Source organism: Rhinoraja longicauda, chromosome 40, assembly GCF_053455715.1.
Source record: "Rhinoraja longicauda isolate Sanriku21f chromosome 40, sRhiLon1.1, whole genome shotgun sequence".
NCBI lineage: Eukaryota > Metazoa > Chordata > Chondrichthyes > Rajiformes > Arhynchobatidae > Rhinoraja > Rhinoraja longicauda.
Window position 1 is genome coordinate 3290872 of NC_135992.1, and position 20351 is coordinate 3311222.

General features: G+C 46.0%; 1 protein-coding gene across 1 annotated transcript in view; it reads left to right on the forward strand.

Annotated features, from left to right (window-relative positions):
* Positions 1-20351, forward strand: part of micall1a (MICAL-like 1a) — a 122538-nt gene that overhangs the window by 19445 nt on the left and 82742 nt on the right. The window contains exon 2 of the mRNA XM_078430329.1: positions 3797-3845. Coding sequence (XP_078286455.1) covers positions 3797-3845 — 49 coding nt within the window. The remainder of the gene's footprint in view (positions 1-3796; positions 3846-20351) is intronic.

Consider the following 20351-nt stretch of genomic DNA (forward strand, 5'->3'; position numbering starts at 1 on the left):
TGGCGCTACGCGGCATCAGCTCGACCAGCAGTTCTACCATGCTCTACCAGCTGCGCCACTCTGCCACCACTAAATCCTTTCTATCCGTACATCTGCCCAAATATCCTTTTACAGTATTGTATCTGCTTTTAAAGCTTCCTCTGGCACCTTGTTCCACCCTCTGAGTGCGAAAGGTGCCCTTGACATCTATCTTAAATCCCTTCCCTCTTGCCTTGCATGCAAGCCACTTCAGTTTCTTGCTGATTCTCCCTGCTTTTGTTAGTTTAAATCCTTTGCAAGCATTCGGTGTATTCTTTCTGCTGGGACATGAGCTCAGATGGATCCATTGCTAGTTCTCTCTTGCTTTAATCTTGTCCAGGCTAACCATCAATCACTTATTCACACTAGTTCCACGTTCCCCAACTTTTGCATCCACACTAGGGGTGAATTTACTGAGGCCAATTACAAACCGACATGTCTTTGGGATGTGGGAGGTTAATCGGAGCACCCGGAGGAAACCCACGCCATCCCGGTTATTTTTATGGTTCTAAAGCTTAGCCACCGCCAGTATTAATCCAATTGGCCTGTCTGTCCAACCTTTATGTAAAAGGGTGTCACATTTACTGACACCCCTCCTCCACCTGAGGAGGATTGAAGAATATTGAAATCCCATCTGCATTGAATGTGGCAAAGGTGATTTATGTAAAGATAGGTGTGAACACGACTGAGTATGAGACTATTGAATGTATAGACCTTGAGAATTCAAGTTCAAAAACACTTTATTTGTCCCCGTGGGGCAATTTACAAAGGCACGTAGAGTCGTACAAAAACTATTGGGGGGGATTAGCAGACTGAGCAGCGGGACAGGGTTGGTTCGTTGGGATGCCTGAAGAGGTTTTTGCATGGTTTTCGTTTTTGTATACTTTTTGTCTGGAATAAAACTTATTTGTGAAATTAAAAACATTGGATTAATCTTAGGCACACAGACTCCTATAGTCTAAAGCTATCTTTCCTTAAATATCACAATCTTCAATTAGTTAACATCTACAACACCCTGCAAGGAAGAATTCTATTCATTTTCAATCTCGCAAGATGTTAATTTACAATGTCTGCTTTATGGTTTCAGTCAGGGTTTAGTGGGGTGGCGCAGTGGTAGAGTTGATGCCTTACAGCGCTTGCAGCACCAGAGACCCAGGTTTGATCCTGACTAGGGATGCTGTGAGTTTGTACGTTCTCCCCGTGACCGTGTGGGTTTTCTCTGAGATCTTCGGTTTCCTCCCACATTCCAAAGTCGTACAGGTTTGTAGGTTAATTGGCTTGGGTTTGTATACTTGGTATAAGTGTAAATTGTCCCTAGTATGTGTAGGATAATGTTCATATGCGGGGATCACTGGTTGGCGCAGACTCCTAATGGCCTGTTTCTGCACTGTATCTCTAAACTAATTAAAGACTTGCAATGTTTTAATTTTCTTGCAAACCCATTCATGATTGATATGATTAATGAATGCTGTCCCATTTTCAAAATGTTTGCTACTGAAAGACCGGGCTCTAAGGTTGACGCATAAATCTCACAATTGTGGAAGGAAGTGCATGGAATGTGGTATCCCAAATGAGGAAGACCAGCAGTGGATTTAAGGCTCAGCAGTGGATTTAAGCCTCGCTAACGTTTGGACAATCAAACCAGCATGAATCCCTTACAATTTGCCATCTGACCAATTTTCAACCTGATTTTTAAAGGCTTGTGACCAGAGGAGAGACCGGCAGCTCGAGCAGAACAGAGCTGTGATTCTATTGAGGATAGTGAGGGATATTTAAGGCATGGGATTATGAATCATGAGAGAGGTTATATTCTCAAACTAAACCTACCGGGCAGCAGGAGAGACCTGAGGATTCAGTGACTGCGGAGACCCACTGAATAGCTGCCTTTGAAACTAAAAAAACCCTATAAATAGTCATTTGTAAATGATCAGCACACCACGTCACATTTGGAGAGAGCTCGAGAGCTCATTGATGATCTTTCATCCACATGGTGAAATATGAGGCATAGGTTTTAGTTTTGGAGAATGGGAGGGAAGAACAAAAGGAGAAATCTATGTAAGGCAGGAGAGTGAAACAAACACAATTGTCAAAGCAAAAGCAGCACGTCCCCAGGATAGATACAGAGCAATGATCAGAAATTAAATTGGGAATTCCAGAAATTGCACGTGTTAGAATTGCTAACTACTTGGAACTGCTGAATATGTTAAACCCAAAAGGCTGTGATGTGCCCAGTTGGAAGATGTGCCCAGACCCTTTCTCCAGCTCAGTGAAAACCATTTGTTGCCTGCTAACCAATCGAGCCATCCACAGATACATGATAAAGGGAATAACATTTAGTGCAAGATAAATTCCAGTGAGATCTGATTAAAGATAGTCCGAGGGTCTTCAATGAGGTAGGTGGTAGCTCAGGACCGCTCTCTAGTTGTTGATAGGACAGTTCAGTTGCCTGACAACAGCTGGGAAGAAACGGTCACACTTGTCGGCTGAATGGGCGTTTTCTGCAAAGTAGTCACTCAATTTGTGTATCGAAGAGCGATTGGCATAGCACACAGTTCATGCCAGGTGCTAAATTGAAAGATTCCATTTAAGTGGGTATTTGGGGGCTTGGATTTGGGAACGGCGGAGGTAGAATGCCAAGCGTTACATCTTAGCAGTTGGGACAGTACAATGAGAAAGGGAGTTAGTATTGGAGGTGGTGATCCAGAGCTCCTGAGGAAACAATCTTTTCTGCCCTCTGAGACGTGAAGAGAAACTGGCATCTCAAGAGGTTTCAGAGATTGGCCAGAGACCCCGGTTCAATCCTAACTACAGATGCTGTTTGTATGGAGTTTGTACGTTCTTCCTAGGGTTGCCAACTTCCTCACTCCCAAATAAGGGACAAGGGGTGACGTCACCGCCCCATGCCACATGTGACCTCACCCAGCCAGCGGCCACGTGCTCCCGCTCCACCAATGGCGGCCGCCATTGTACATCATTGTACAAGGTGTTGCATTTCTTGGTACAATGAGCGGTGCTGGCTCGAAGGGCCGAATGGCCTCCTCCTGTACCTATTTTCTATGTTTCTTAATGAGCGTAGATAAACATTCCTGATTGTACTTGCTGTAAATATTATGAATAAAGTATATGTTTGAGAGAGAAAAAACATCTGAGTTGCAAATGTTGGTGTGCGTCTCAAATTTTCAGATGTAATTAGTTTTCTTGTGTTCGCACTCATTGTGTTTATAGAAATACCTTGCAATTGCAGCTCGTTTCCTTTGCACCATTGCAAATTGTTCATGTTTAAATCTAGTTGAAATGCAGTGTACCATCGAGCACAATTCACAGCCAGAGTTTCCATTCTCCAATCCAGGCCAGCAACAGCAACAGACTGGGGCATATTGATTTTTCTCTCCGCTGTAACTCGAACCCACTCTCTCGTTTCATTGTTGACATTTTTCTGAATTCTCACCCCTTTCCCCCCCCCCCCTCATTTTGCTTCTGCTAACTGTCTCACACATGTTCCTCACATATCCAGCTGCTGCCAGGCTTATCTGAGGAACGACAGAAAATGCTGGAGTAACTCAGCAGGTCAGGCAGCATCTCTGAAGAACATAGGTGGCGTTTTGGATCTGGATCCATTCTGAAGGGTCCTGAACCGAAACGTGACCTATCCATTTCTCCAGGGATTCTACCTGACCCGCTGAGTTACTCCAGTATTTTGTATCTTTCTTTGGTAAACCATCATCTACAGTTCCTTGTTTCAACTATATTGTATTTGATATTTTTGTTTCTTTTGCAGTGACTTTGATTCACTCTCTAAAGAAAATGTCTATGAGAACAATCGCTTGGTAAGTGTTACATTATCAATAATTCAAGTTTCCTGTTGCTGATGTTATTTAACCATTTCCTGAATTGCTTCGGGTTTGCATTGCGGTCTAAAGAAAGGTCACTTCTTTTATTATTACTCCCTCCCCTCCAAAAAGGTGAAACGATAATTATTTGTGGTATGATTAAGTGCAAAGTACACAGTGGGTGCTCTGAGCCTGTAACGCTTAGTAACATATTTCTCAACTTTCTGATCATTTAATCTATATTGGTTTTGGTTAAGTACAACTTCACACTGAGTCCATAAAGACATCATTCTTAATGTGACCTCAGAAATGTACAGTACATCCCACCATTAGACCCTGGTGCTAATTCCTTGTTAGACCAAATTGGTGGGGAGAAGAGGACCACTCTATTTTTCCCGTCAGTAACTGACGAAGACATTGTTGGCTCTGGTTTGACATGGGTTACCTGTCGGTGAGAGAATACTTGGGGAGCAGTGATCATCAGAGCATGAGGTGTCTGCAGAATGTTTGAAGTGCCAAGAGAACTTGAGGTAATAGTTAGTCAACTGTATGGGATTCAGGAACAGAGAATACTATCCCATAGTACTATATTCTATATTCTATAGAACACTATACCATAGAGAGACCAAGTGGACCCGTTGGGCCCAAACCTCTCCTGCAATAGTGCAGCACCCTCTCCTCCCCTCTCCCCCTCCCTGCCTCCCCTCCCCCTCCCTCCACCCCCTCCCTCTACCCCCTTCCCCACCCTCCACTCCATCCCCCTCAACCCCCCTTATCCCTCCTCCCCCCTCCCTCCCTAGGAGATAGATTTAAACTTTAAAATGTGAATAACTTTAAAAATTTAACACCGATTTCAATGAAACTTCTTCCATTAGCACGGTGAGTAAGGTGGGCCTAAAATTGTCGCGCTATGATGTACCGTTTTGACTGTAATTCAGGAACAAACAAACAAACAAGAGTTTTAGTATATAGATAAGGATGAGAGGGGACGTCATTGGTCGCCGACAGGGTCGCAGCTTGTCACGGGTAGACGTAGTTTGACTTCAGTTGTCATAGGTTGTCACCTGTGTGGTCGTAGGTGGACGTCCTAAGTCGCCATGATTGGGTCGCCGGTTGTCGGTAGCTTGCCGTTGCTTGCCGTCAAATAGGTGGTAGGTTGTTGTAATTTGTCGTAGACATTGTCGTAGGGGGGTCCAGTCTTATCGGCGACCTGCCACGACTATGACAGTTGCCGGCAGTCGCCTAAGTGGGACAGGTCCTTTAGTCATTACTGATGAATTCATTTTGTAGCTATCAAATGTGCAAGTGCTGTGAAAAAGATAGATTTGTTGGGACTGGAGTGAGCGTGATTCTCTCCAGCATTTCTTGTTCACTCTCCTGTATTCAATCATTAAAATTTAAACTACAGTCATCAAAAGAATTGGGTTAAATGCTTCAAAGAGGATAAGTGCTTATCCAAAACAAGATTTTGTCTGAGAAATTGCAGCGTCTCGGCTAAATGTTTTGTTTTTCTTGCATTTAGTGAACATGTACGTAGTGATACAGCATGGAAACAGGCCCTTCGACCCACCCAGTCCACATCTACCATCGCACTAATTCTATGTTATCTCACTTTCCCATCCACTCCCTGCACACAAGGGGCAATTTACAGAGGGCCAATTAACCTACAAACCTGCATGTCTTTTGGATGAGGGGGGGAAACCGGAGCACCCGGAGGAAACCCACGCGGTCACAGGGAGAACGTGCAAACTCCAGACAGACAGCACTCGAGGTCAGGATAGCACCTGGGGCTATGGCGCTGTGAGACAGCAGATCTACCAACTGTGCCGCTGTTAAATTAAACTACAGTCATCAAGTAGAATGTAAAGAAGACTTGAAAGACACTGGCGTTGACTGGTTAAGAGTTTGGCACAGCTCAAGATTTATTGTCACCATCAAAATTTCAATTCTAATTTGAAGGATGTAACAAAATTGAGATCTTCTTTTATTACTCATTCACAAGTAGGGTGGCATGATGGCGTAGTGGTAGAGTTGCTGCCTTACAGTGCCAGAGACCCGGGTTCCATCCTGACTGCGGATGCTTGTCTGTTTGGAGTTTGTATGTTCTCCCCATAAACTGTGTGGGCTTTCTCCAGGATCTCGGGTGTCCTCCCACACTCCAAAGACACACAGGTTTGTAGGTTAATTGGCTTGGTATAATTTTAAATTGTCCCCTGTGTGTGTAGGATAGTGTTAATGTGCGGGGATCGCTGGTACGCACGGACTCGGTGGACCGAAGGGCATGTTTCCGCTCTGTATTTCTAAACTAAACGAAGTAGCAAGTGTTCTGCACATACTCTGTATATAGATTTCAGCTCTCAGAGCAGTTTCTCCAGCTAGTTTGCAGTATCAGCTCATAGGCAATTCACGTTAGTCCCTGGCGATTTGAATACGTTCAGCAATGTTGCTAGTGAATGGGAATTCCTGCAAATGGGGCAGTTATAGTTGGATGACTATGTATTTCAGGGTCTTCAAAGGTAGTGACTTTCTTTAATTGCCCTCTGCAATATCAGTGTTTAAATAAGTAGCTGTTTTCAGCATGGCTTCTCTTCAGCAACAGGATCACTGGGAGAATCACCCATGGTTCAGTGTGGCCCAGCCTAATTAACCTACAAACGTGGTTAATCTGCGTGCATGTGCTCCATGTCTGTCCATTCCCTGAAGATCCATGTGTACATCTAATAGCCTCTTAAACACACTTAGCGCATCTGCTTCCACCACCACCCATGGCAGTGCATTCCACACATCTATTGTGGTTGTGTTTTTTTTAAAGCCCCCTTTCCAGCACTTCTATATACTAAAACTCTTGTTTGTTTGTTTGTTTGTTTGTTCCTGAACTACAGCCAAAATGGTGCCCGATAGCGTGACAATTTTAGGCCCACGTTACTCACCGTCGTCCCTTTGGTGCTAATGGAAGAAGTTTCCTTGAAATTGGTGTTATATTTTTAAAGTTATTCACATTTTAAAGTTTAAATCTATCTCCTAGGGAGGGGGAGAGAGGAAGGGGGGAGGTGTAGGGAGGGGGGGAGGGATAAGTCAAGTCAAGTCAAGTCAATTTATTTGTATAGCACATTTAAAAACAACCCACGTTGACCAAAGTGCTGCACATCTGACTAGGAAAAAAAAAGAAACATACAGTGGCAGGCAGCCAAACACAACGGCGCGGCCATCTTGAACAAAATGTTAATTCAATCACCCACAGTCCAACAATAAAAGCACTAAACAGGCACCCAAAATTACCCAACCCCAAAAAACCCCCAAAACACAGTCCAACAATAAAAGCATTAAATAGGCATTCAAATCACACACCCCAAAACCCCCAAAAACACAGTCCAACAATAAAAGCATCAAACAGGCACTCAAACCACCCAACCCCAAAAACACACAAAAAAAGAAACATCCATCAAAGAAACATCCATCACAGTGAGTCTCCTCCAGTCCTCTCTCTCCTCACTGTGATGGAAGGCCACAATGTCTTTCCCTTCTCCCGCTGTCCTCGCCCGCAGTCAGGTTGTTGTGGTTGCAGGCCGCACCGGACGGTCCACAGCGGGCCAAGCCCAAGGCGCGTCGCGTCGCAGCCACTCCCGCAGCCTCCGAAGACGGCCGGCTCCGCCGATGATAAGTCCGATCCGGGGCGGGCGAACACGCTGCTGCCGCTGTTGCTGCACGTCGGGGCGGTCGTGGCTCCTGACATTGAAGCCCCCGCCCAGCAGAGAAATATCCCGCGGCCATCCTAGGCCGCGCCGGACGGTGAAATGTCCGCGCCCCAAGCCCCGCGATCCGGGGCGGGCGAACCCGCTGCCGCTGCCGGAGCTCCCGATGTCGGCATCCACGCGGCCCGAGCCTAAGGCGAGTCGCAGCCGCACCCGCAGCCTCCGAAGACGGCCGGCTCCGGTGGTGGTAAGTCCGATCCGCGGGCTCTGCGAACCAGAGCCCTGGAGGCCGACAGCTCCAGGAGTTGGGCCGATGGTAGGCCGCAGCAGGAACGGAGACACCACCCAGAAAACAAAGGTCGGGTCTCCGTTCTGAAGGGACACATATTTACAGTGTTAGTTTCCCCCTCCCCCCCACATACACACATAGTACACAAACACAAAAACACCACATCACAACTACAATTAAGACAAAAAAAACAACAAAAACACAAAGACAAATGGACCGCAGGTGAGCGGCAGCTGCTAGGGCAGTGCCGCCATTTTATAAGGGGGAGTTGAGCAGGGTGGAGGTGTAAGGGCTAACATTACGAATGTAGCAATGTGGGTTTTATTGCAGGAGTGTAAAAGCTCCAGCTCGGATTATTCCTGGGGCATCCTGTTGTCAGCATGGAAGCGCGGTTTATGGCTGCTCGTATCCTCTGATATCAGCAACTGGCCTCAAAGCTTTGAAGTGTTAAGAAGAACATCTTGCCATATGGACTGCCCTTTGTTCCCAAGAAAGAAGAGGTCACGTAGTTCACGATGGACACGGAGGTCTCGAAAGACACATGAAGATTTATAGGGTATTGTAAACTTGCCATATAAGGCAGCAATGGAAAAATACTGGCACATGTATTTAGGGTATAAAAGGTGTGTAAATGTAAGCTTTCGGGGAGAGAGACTACACTAGCTTCCTGAACGTTTCTGAATGCTCCGGTATCTAAGCTCTCTCCCACCTGGGTGAGTAGAATAAAGAGGTTAAACGATTTTGGTTGTCTGACTATTCTGTTAATAGGTCACGAACTACAACAGAGGGAGGGAGGAGGGATAAGGGGGGTTGAGGGGGATGGAGGAGGGGGAGGGGATGAGGTGAGGGAGGGGAGGAAGAGTAGAGGGGGGTGTGGGAGGGGAGGGTGCTGCACCAATGCAGGAGAGGTTTGGGCCCAACGGGTCCACTTGGTCTAGTCTACTCTAAACTGCCTTCACCTTCAAACTATCCCCTCCAGTATTTAAAATGTCCATCCTAGGGGGGAAAAAGATTCTGTCTACCATATCGATGCCCCTCATAATTTTATAAACTATTGTGAGGTCTCTCTCTACCTGTGGTGTACCAAAGAAAACAATCCAAACTTATCCAACCTCTTTGTAAAGCTAATGCCCTCTAATCCAGGCAGTGTACTGGTAACCTCCTTCTGCCCCTTCTCCAAAGCCTCCATGTTCTTCCTGTAATGGGGCGAGTAGAACCGCACTTCTTCTTCTCGCGTTTGAGGCAACAGAAGTTGTGAAGCTGCTTCTGCTTCTGCTGTCTCTGTTTGTTGTCGTTCGCCTGACTGAGTGAGGTCAGTTGACAGGGCTCACCACGGGGAGGTCGACAACGTGAGCCCCAAGAACCGCACTCGATACTGCAAAGTTCCATCAGTCTGACGAAGGGTCTCGGCCCAAAACGTCACCCATTCCTTCTCTCCCGAGATGCTGCCTGACCCGCTGAGTTACTCCAGCATTCTGTGTCTACCAACGTTTTATAAAGCTGTGACGTGGCTTCCTGACTCTTACACACAATGGCCTGACTGATGAAGGCAAGCATACCACACACCTTCTTTATCGCTACCTACTTGTGTCGTGACTATGGGCTTGGACCCCACGAATACGAGTGGATTTTTGCTGAGCTGTCACACATCGACACTAAAAGATGACGGGTGGGTTTTTGACAACCATGGAGTTAGACCACTGTGAACTATGAACAGTTTGGGTATTTCCTGAATCGCATCTACAATAAAGTCTTTGTTATCTTTCAAGTAATTGTGCACATCTAATTTTCATTCCAAATTCACCCCCAAATATCCATTTATTTTTCACCATCACCATGCCACCATTAAGACATTCCACAAATTGAAATGTATAAGATTATTAAGGGGTTGGACACGTTAGAGGCAGGAAACATGTTCCCAATGTTGGGGGAGTCCAGAACCAGGGGCCACAGTTTAAGAATAAGGGGTAGGCCATTTAGAACGGAGATGAGGAAAAACCTTTTCAGTCAGAGAGTTGTGAATCTGTGGAATTCTCTGCCTCAGAAGGCAGTGGAGGCCAATTCTCTGAATGCATTCAAGAGAGAGCTAGATCGTGCTCTTAAGGATAGCGGAGTCAGTGGGTATGGGGAGAAGGCAAGAATGGGGTACTGATTGAGAATAATCAGCCATGATCACATTGAATGGCGGTGCTGGCTCGAAGGGCCGAATGGCCTGCACCTATTGTCTATTGTCAAACTGTTGCATTGTTGGGTGCATTTTAGAAACTGCTATTCTCAAATCAAAAGGAATGAAAATTTTAAATATCGTGTAGATGGCATTCTGGCCTGCGGACTTCATTGGAGATTTTTAAAGAATATTTTTCCAAATAAGCCCTTGGGAGTATTCTTTAAGTTTTACAAATTAAAGGTGAATAAGTTCAAGCTCAAATCATAGTGTTTTCTTTCAGGGCTATTGCAGTAGTATCTTTAATCAATACTGCTAGCATTTTTATTTTCCCTTCTCTCGTCCTTCAATGCGTAATAACCAGGAATATTAATTTTCCATTCCTGTTCCGTGTTTGAGCCAGAACTCTGTTACTGCCACCACAGTATAATCCCACATGGCAGTCATGGTCTGTAGCCTGCCAACCTTATTTGTCATAGTGTATTTAAGCACAGCATTCATTGCCAACCATTTGCTTGGCATTCCTCCCTTGCCTGATCATTCCTCAATATTCCAACTTTTTTTATTTCACCATTCCTCTGTTAAAAGTTTAGTTTGATGATACAGCGTGGAAACGGGTCCCACCGTGCCCACGCCGACCTGCGATCACCAGTACACTAGTTCTATCCTACACACTACAGACAACAATTTACAGAAGCCTCAATTATCCTACAAACTTGCACATCTTCAGAATGTGGGAGGAAACCGGAGCGCCCGAAGAAAACTCACATGCTCACAGGGAAAACGCACAAACTCTGTACAGACAGCACCCGTGACAATAGACAATAGATGCAGGAGGAGGCCATTCGGTCCTTCGAGCCAGCACCGCCATTCAATGTGATCATGGCTGATTATTCTCAATCAGTATCCCGTTCCTGCCTTCTCCCCATACCCCCTGACTCCGCTATCTAGCTATTCAGAGAATTGGCCTCCACTGCCTTTTGAGGCAGAGAATTCCACAGATTCACAACTCTGACTGAAAAAGTTTTTCCTCATCTCAGTTCTAAATGGCCTACCCCTTATTCTTAAACTGTGGTCCCTTGTTCTGGACTCCCCCAACATTGGGAACATGTTTCCTGCCTCTAACGTGTCCAACCCCTTAATAATCTTATACGTTTCGATAAGATCCCCTCTCATCCTTCTAAATTCCAGTGTATACAAGCCTAGTCGCTCCAGTCTTTCAACATATGACAGTCCCGCCATCCCACCTGTCAGAATTGAACCCGGGCCTCTGGTGCTGTTCGGCAGTAACTCGACCGCTGTGCCACTCCAAGAGCATAATTTGATGAATTCCATGCTGTGATGCCTAATTTAATACCTGATTCTGTTTCTGGTCTGTTTTCTATCAGTGATTAGAGGTTATGATTTTAACATTCGTGCTAAGAGTTAAACCAGCCGCATTAGTTGCTCCTTTGATGACTGGTACACATCATGCAGCTATTTCCTGTAATAGGTTCACTGAATAAATCACTGACCGAAAGATTTTACAGAGAGCGCCTTGAAATTTTATCCCTAGCAGCAGTATTTCTAATCGTGTGTGAGAATAACTGGAGCGTTGTGTGATCAGATTACTTCTTAAATAAATGGATTAACTGCAAAGTTAATTAAATTAATTAGATTATGTTTAGTGAGTTAAGGGAATTGGTGAAGGCTCATTGAAAAATCAGGTAGATTAAAGTACAGTTGCGCCAAAGGCCACGAGTGAGACTCCATGAGCCAATACCTAAGTTGAGAGAACAATGTAAATTTGGCACCAAGATCGGTTGGCCATTACCTGCGTGGCTTGTCGAGTGAATGAGAAATTGTCCAAATTAGTTCTGCTCCATATACCTATGTACAGCACGAGCCATCTGAGATGCATTGGCTAAGCCTTCAATGCATGGCAGTTTAATGAACCCAGTTATGATTTTGGCAGCATCTGTAGGGAGCTATTTAGCAAGGGGTCATTGAGTCTGGCTCTTCCAGAATCCATGAAGGAAGTGGCGTGGAAAACATTGTGGCTTTTGTGCTATTGGGAATTGGGCCTGGAGAGGGGTGTCGATGTGGGGAGTGCGGTGTGAGGCGCACTACACTACTTGAATCATACTGGAGCAATGGAAGATTGGAGATGGAGGCTAAACATCACAGCATCAGGTCAGGACAACATCTTCAGGTACTACCCCTAAATCAGATGTGGAGGTGTTTACTGATGGTCACGGTAGCATATGCACCTCAATGGTTCGATGATATTTTATTTGTCACATGTACAGTGAATGTCATTTTTATATTCAGTTCAGTACAAATATCGCTCCACATAATCACTAAGATACACCTTAGATAAGCATCTCAGATACAGTACAAGTGTATCGGGAAAAAAACTGCCATTGCTGGTTTAAATCAAAGGTAGACACAAAATGCCGGAGTAACTCGGCGGGCCAGGCAGCATCTCGGGAGAGAAGGAATGGGTAACGTTTCGGGTCGAGACCCTTCTTCAGACTGATTAGTACTTTGCAGTACAAGTGTATAGCAGTGGTACACTGAGACAATATACAAAGTCACCAGTTGGCACCATTTTCAAGTCCCAGTTGTTGTTAGTGTAGGGTTCTTGACCTGACCATGAAGGCCCGTTGTCTTGGTGGCGTTGCAAGGTCGGCCTGGCTGGCATAGCCGTTGGTATTTTCCGCTGCTCCGCCGCTGTAGGCCGCGTGCAATGCATGCATTGGGTTTCTTGGAGCCCAGACCCGCCGAACCCCAGGCTGTTGCAGGGCTTCCAGCGGCCTGGTCCACCACCGAGCAGTGCACTCCCTTTCACAGCCATTCTGCTTACCGGCTCCCTGTCCCACACCTTCCTCTCTGAGCGAACAAGGCGGCTCTTCTGGGTGGGTTCCTGGTACATCAATCCGCGGCGGACCGCGGTCCTGAATTCTCGGTCTGCGGCGAGCAAGCTTGAGCTGATCAATGAAAAAGAGCATTTATTCCATGCAGGAAAAAAAACTGCAAATGCTGGTTTAAATCGAAGGTAGACACAAAATGCTGGAGTACCTCAGCGGGTCAGGCAGCATCTCGGGAGAGAAGGAATGGTCGAGACCCGAAACGTCACCCATTCCTTCTCTCCCGAGATGCTGCCTGACCCGCTGAGTTACTCCAGCATTTTGTGAATAAATACCTTCGATTTGTAGCAGCATCTGCAGTTATTTTCTTACACTCCCACCCTGATCGTTCAATATTTTCTTATCACCGACACTTTACTGAGTCTTTCTCCCAGCACCTCCAGAAAGTCTATGCCTCGTGAAGGTAGCTTTCAGAATAAATAGGAAACTGTTCAACCTCTGTCACCTCAGGTCGGCCGACTTGGGGCTACTCACTATCCCGCGGTCTAGGCTTAAGCTCAGGGGTGACCGCGCTTTTGCGGTTGCAGCTCCTAGACTGTGGAACAGCATCCCTCTCCCCATCAGAACTGCCCCCTCCATCGACTCCTTTAAGTCCAGGCTCAAAACTTATTTCTACTCCCTAGCGTTTGAGGCTCATTGAGGAGGCGCTGTGAATTGTTTGCGTGCTACTGTATGTTTCATTTTTTTTCCATTGGAACCTAATCAGATGTACAGCACTTTGGTCAACGTGGGTTGTTTTTAAATGTGCTATACAAATAAAATTGACTTGACTTGACTTGACCTCCACTCCATAACTGGGGTCACACCAGCTTCAGTCTTTGAGCAGCAATGAATGCATTTGACACTTGAATATTTGTTCTTGGTCAACTCAAGAGGATGAACATCAACATAGGTCCTCTCTCACCCTGGGCACACAGCACAACACCACACTCTGACAATTTAAGATCCATGATAGAGAAACGAAGAAAATGTGAGTGCTGAGTTAGGACCCACTTGCTGTACAAAAAGACATCAATGAAGAAATTCTATGTGCTCCATTCAGAATAACATCCTGAATGTGATTCCTCGGAGTTGGTGGGAATGTTGTATTTTTTTTTCTAGGGGTCTGTGAACACATTTTTGAACATTTTTCTTAGTCCGCCTGTTCATCTGCCCTATGGCAGAACTCAGAGTAGATTGTCTGGTTCAAGGCTATAGTGTTGGGCATACAAAGAATATTGCCTGCCCAGTAGCACTTGTTGCATATAACTAGGCATAGACACAGAGTGCTGGAGTAACTCAGCGGGTCAGGCAGCTTCTCTGGAGAAAATAGATGGGAGACGTTTCGGGTCAGGACCCTTCACCAGATCATCTTCAGTCTGAAGAAGGGTCCTGACCCGAAATGTCACCTACCCATTTTCTCCATAGGCGCTGCCTGACCCACTGAGTTACTCCAGCATTTTTGTGTCTCTCTTTGGTGTAGACCTGCATCTGCAGTTCCTTGTTATTACATTTTTGAATGTAACTGGGGTGCTGGGGTTGTTAGCCTGAGACGTGGCTTCACTGATCCTTTTATTACAAGCAAGCATTGTACGTGAGAGAATAAGCCCTTTCTCAGACTCCTGTCTTTGCAATGCTTGTAAGGAAGTGAGACCGCACCTGGAGTACCGTGTGCAGTTTTGGTCTCCAAATTTGAGGAAGAATATTCTTGCTATTGAGGGCGTGCAGCGTAGGTTTACTAGGTTAATTCCCGGAATGGCGGGACTGTCGTATGTTGAAAGACTGGAGCGGCTAGGCTTGATTACACTTCAATTTAGAAGGATGAGAGGGGATCTTATCGAAACATATAAGATTATTAAGGGGTTGGACACGCTAGAGGCAGGAAGCATGTTCCCAATGTTGGGGGAGTCCAGAACCACGGGCCACAGTTTAAGAATAAGGGGTAGGCCATTTAGAACTGAGATGAGGAAAAACTTTTTCAGTCAGAGAGTTGTAAATCTGTGGAATTCACTGCCTCAGGAGGCAGTGGAGGCCAATTCTCTTAATGCATTCAAGAGAGAGCTAGATAGAGCTCTTAAGGATGGCGGAGTCAGGGGGTATGGGGAGAAGGCAGAAACGGGGTACTGATTGAGAATGATCAGCCATGATCACGTTGAATGGTGGTGCTGGCTTGAAGGGCCGAATGGCCTACTACTGCACCTATTGTCTATTGAAAACAAGGTTACGTGAGGGACAATCATTTGAGGGATTGGTGTGACCTTCATGCTTTCAACATACAACAGTCCCACCATTACGGGAACTAATCCAGCGTATACAAACCTAGTCGCTGCAGTCTTTCAACATACGACAGCCCCGCCATTCCGGGAATTGTCCCGCCCCCTCCCCTGACATCAGTCTGAGGAAGGGTCTTGACCGGAAACGTCACCCATTCCTTCTCTCCCGAGATCTGCCTGACCCGCTGAGTTACTCCAGCATTTTGTATCTACCTGATTTTAACCAGCATTTGCAGTTTTTCCCCTACTCAAGTTGAAGAGTTTGGGATCGCTGATTTAGTGAGGGTAGAATATGCACCATCCAGACATCAATAGAAATTGCCGTTCCCTCATAGTCACAGGTCAAAATCCCAAACTTCCCTTCGCACCAGCTCATACGCTGAAGGAGTTCAAGAAGACTGCTCACAATGACTTTATCTCAGTTTAGTTTAGTTTTCGGTTTAGTTTTCAGTTTAGTTTATTGTCACGTGTCACCGAGGGAGTGAAAGGCTTTTTCTGCATGCTAACCAGTCAGTGAAAAGACTGTACACGATCACAGTCGGGCCATCCACAGTGTACGGATGCATGATAAAGGAAATATGTTTAGAGAGGAGATTAAGAGCATAGTTAAAGTAAGAAATGCTGCTCTTGGAGTAGTGATTTAAAAGAGTGGAGCGATTGTAATGCGTGATTGCAGGTCCACTGCTGTGACCGGCACACAAAGGGTCGCCTGGCTAGGGCGCCATCTTGGATCAGTCTGAAGAAGGGTCTCGACCCGAAACATCACCCATTCCTTCTCTCCAGAGATGCTACCTGACCCACTGAGTTACTCCAGCATTTTGTGTCACCCTTCGATTTAAATCGGCATCTGCAGTTCTTTCCTATGCATCTTAGATCATCGTTCTCTTCAACAATTCTCGCCAAACAACTTCAGGAGTTAATCAGGACGGCAATAAAACTTTGAATGAATGAGGCAACGCAGTTCAGACATGTTCTTAGAAAAACCATGATTGTAGAGCAGAGCTGGGCTCGGGGGTGGTCGGTGGGTGAAGTTTGGGAAAGCAGGGAGTCTATCGTCACTTTTGGAATCCAGGCATTAAATTCAGATGGGCACAGAGTGAGATCACTGAGTGTTTCTGCCCATTGGGAATGTGAGCCGCATGCAAAAACAAGATGCAAAAAACAAGCCGCATGCAAAAGAAATTCAGAGTCTCTCTGAAGATCCTTCAGTGCTTCTACTCTGGGGCTGTAGAAAGCATCTTGTCCGGAAACATCACAATCTGGTTTGGGAACAGCTCTGCCCAGGACAGGAAGGCTCTGCGGAGAGTAGTGCGCTCGGCTGAACGCACCATGGGAACTACACTCGCCCCCCTGCAGGACCTATACATCAAGAGGTGCAGATCCAGAGCCAGCAACATTATGGGGGACCCCTACCACCCCAGCAACGGACTGTTCCAGCTGCTACGGTCAGGCAAACGCCTCACCTGTCATGCTGTGAAAACAGAGAGGAGTTTCTTCCCACAGGCCATCAGGACTGTTAACTCACCAGGGACTAATTTAATTTACTGTATTAATTCATTTTTTGTGTAATTTTTTTTAAAAATTCTGTTTTGTAGTTTTAGCACAATGCGCAGATGTTGCCACTTTCATTTCACCTTCTCGACCCGAAGCGTCACCCATTCCTTCTCTCCCGAGATGCTGCCCGACCCGCTGAGTTACTCTAGCATTTTGTGTCTACCTTCGGTTTTAACCAGCATCTGCAGTTATTTTCCTACTCTCTGGGCAGAAGGGTTTGTTTGTATGCTGTATCTTTCATAGAAACATAGAAAATAGGTGCAGGAGTGGGCCATTCGGCCCTTTGTGCCTGCACTGCCATTCAATATGATCATGGCTGATCATCCAACTCAGTATCCTGTACCTGCCTTCTCTCCATACCCCCTGACCCCTTTAGCCACAAGGGCCACATCTAACTCCCTCTTAAATATAGCCAATGAACTGGCCTCAACTACCCTCTGTGGCAGAGAATTCCACAGATTCACCACTCTGTGTGAAAAAAAAACGTTCTCATCTCGGTCCTAAAAGACTTCCCCCTTATCCTTAAACTGTGACCCCTTGTTCTGGACTTCCCCAACATCGGGAACAATCTTCCTGCATCTAGCCTGTCCAACCCCTTAAGAATTTTGTAATCAAATTCAATCAATGTAGCTGAGTGATAATTCACACTGCTATCATTTCCCAGCTGATCCCATCAAGTTAAGTTTGTGAATGGTCTGAATTTGTTTGCATCCTGCCCGCTGGTGCTGAGAGTGGCGGCAGTATGTTTGTGGGCAATGATTGAGCAAGTTAGTGAGCAGTTGGTTGGAGACGGCCACAGCAGACCAGCGGCGGTGCCAGGGCGCTCCAGCTTCTGCCAGCTCTCTCTGCCCTCCAGCAGCTGCCCAGGCCATGACGTCAGCCTTCCATTCTCCTGCAGATCTATTTTTGTAAACAACAGGAACAGCAGTGTAAACACAAAAAGCTGGAGTAACTCAGCGGGTTTGACGGAATGTGCAGGGAGGAACTGCAGATGCTGGTTTAAACCGAAGATAGACAAGGATCACTGGTCTTAATGACTACAGGCCTGTTGCACTGACCTCTGTAGTCATGAAGACCTTTGAAAGACGTGCTGGCCCAGCTGAAAAACATCACAAACCCCCTGCTGGACCCCCTGCTGTTTGCATATAGGGCCAATAGATCGGTGGATGACGTTGTCAACCTAGGCCTGCACTTCATCCACCAGCACCTAGACCGCAAGGGGACCTATGCCAGGATTCTGTTTGTGGACTTTAGCTCTGCATTTAACACCATTGTGCCAGAGCTACTCCACTCCAAACTCTCCCAGCTGACTGTGCCTGAACCCCTCTGTCAGTGGATCATCAACTTCCTGACGGACAGGAAGCAGCATGTGAGGCTGGGAAAGCAAATCTCGGACCCGCAGACCCTCAGCATAGGAGCACCGCAAGACTGCGTACTCTCCCCTCTCCTTTACTCTCTCTACACCAACGACTGCACCTCCACAGACTCCTCTGTCGAGCTCCTCTAGTTTGCGGATGACACAACCCTGATTGGACTGATCCAGGATGGGGAGGAATCTGTCTACAGACGGGAAGTGACACCGCTGGCATCCTGGTGCCATCGCAACAACCTGGAGCTCAATGCTCTCAAGACAGTGGAACTAATTGTAGATTTTCGAAGAGCTCCCCCTCCCCTCCTCCCACTCACCATCAACAACACCACAGTCACATCTGTGGAGTCATTTAAGTTCCTTGGAACCATCATCTCCAGGGACTTTAAATGGGGGCCACCATCGACTCCACAGTCAAAAAGGCCCAACAGAGGATGTACTTCCTGCGGCAACTGAAGAAACACAATCTGCCACAGGCAAAATTGGTCCAATTCTATACTGCTATCATTGAGTCCGTCCTCACCTTCTCCATCATGGTCTGGTTTGGCTCAGTCACCAAGCACGACATCCAGAGGCTGCAACGGATTATTCGATCATCTGAGAAGGTTGCTGGCTACAACCTTCCCCCCATTGACGAACTGTACACTGCAAGGGCGAGGAAGCGAGCGGGCAAGATCATCTCTGACCCCTCTCACCCTGGCCACAAACTCTTTGCAGCACTTCCCCCTGGAAGGCGACTCCGGACTGTCAAAGCAGCCACAACCAGACATAAAAACAGCCTTTTTCCACAAGTAGTAGTTCTACTCAATAACCAAAGTCTGTAGACATTTTTTTGCTCTAGTTTATTTTCACCCACATGTTTAGACCGTAATGTTGTATCCTTATTGTTCTGATGTGTTTATGCTTTATTCTTAATTGTTAACTATGTGTCTGTATTGTCGTTTGTGAGCGGAGCACCAAGGCACATTCCTTGTATATGCACATACTTGGCCAATAAACTTATTCATTCATTCATTCATTCACAATGGGTCAGACAGTATCTCTGGAGAAAAGGACTATGTTGTTTCGGGTCGAGACCCTTCTCCAGACTGGGCCGGGGGAAAGGAAAACAAGAGATATAGACAGTGATGTAGAGAGATGTAGAACAAATTAATGAATGAAATGCAAAAAAGTAATGATGATAAAGGAAACAGGCCATTGATATCTGTGTGCTGGGTGAGAACGAATATAGACAATCAGACTCAACAACCCGACTTTGAAGCTGGTACGACTTGGGTGGGGGAGGGATGGAGAGAGGGAATGTGTAGGAAGGAACTGCAGATGCTGGTTTACACTGAAGATAGACACAAAATGCTGGTATCACAAAATGCTGGAGTAACTCAGAGGGACAGGCAGCATCTCTGGATAGAAGGAATGGGTGATGTTTCGGGTCGAGACCCTTCTTCAGACCTTGCAGTCAGAGAGGGAATGCAGGGGTTCCTTGAAGTTAGAGAAATCAATATCCAGCTTTTTATGTTCAGTTTAAACCAGCATCTGCAGTTCCTTCTTACGCAGGAACAGCAGTGTATTTTGAATCTGGTTTTACAGTGTAAATATTATTTATTATTATGGGTTATAGTTCTGTTCTATTTATTTGGACAAAGGAAGGAACTGGTTATTGTTAATCTATAAGAGGTAGTATTTGAATTGAAACCATTGCTAACTACCTGTCAGGGTGCACTTCCCACTTTTAGTATGAGTGCTCCAGTCTTAACCAAAAATACTGGAGGAGCAAGATGGACCACTCGACCCTAAAAACCGTAGTATGTCATGGCGCCATTTTAGTCGGCAGAAACTTGCAGAAACATTTAAAAAGAAAAATAACAAAAATCTGTGAATTGATAGATGAGATATCTTCTGCATTTTTATGGTATCATCACACATACTGTTCCCCCAAAACACTGATTACACTGCGAGAGGCAGAGCGAACGGCGGGTTTTGCCTACTAAAATGGCGGACGTTACGCTCCTTTGCGTACTACACTTCAGTATAGGCGATTTCAACGGAGTGGTTCATCTTGTTCCTCTAGTATCTTTGGTCTTAACCCACCAGCCTGTATAAGATCATAGAGGCACAAGGGACTGTGGTTGCTGGAGTCTGTAGATGGAATGCTGTCAGCTGCAAGAATTGGATGATTCTTGCCTGTCCACCTTCAGAGGCTAAGGTCAAGTCAGTATTGACACATTCATGGACGTGCACAACAGAATGAGGTTATAATTAACTTCCACAGAGCAT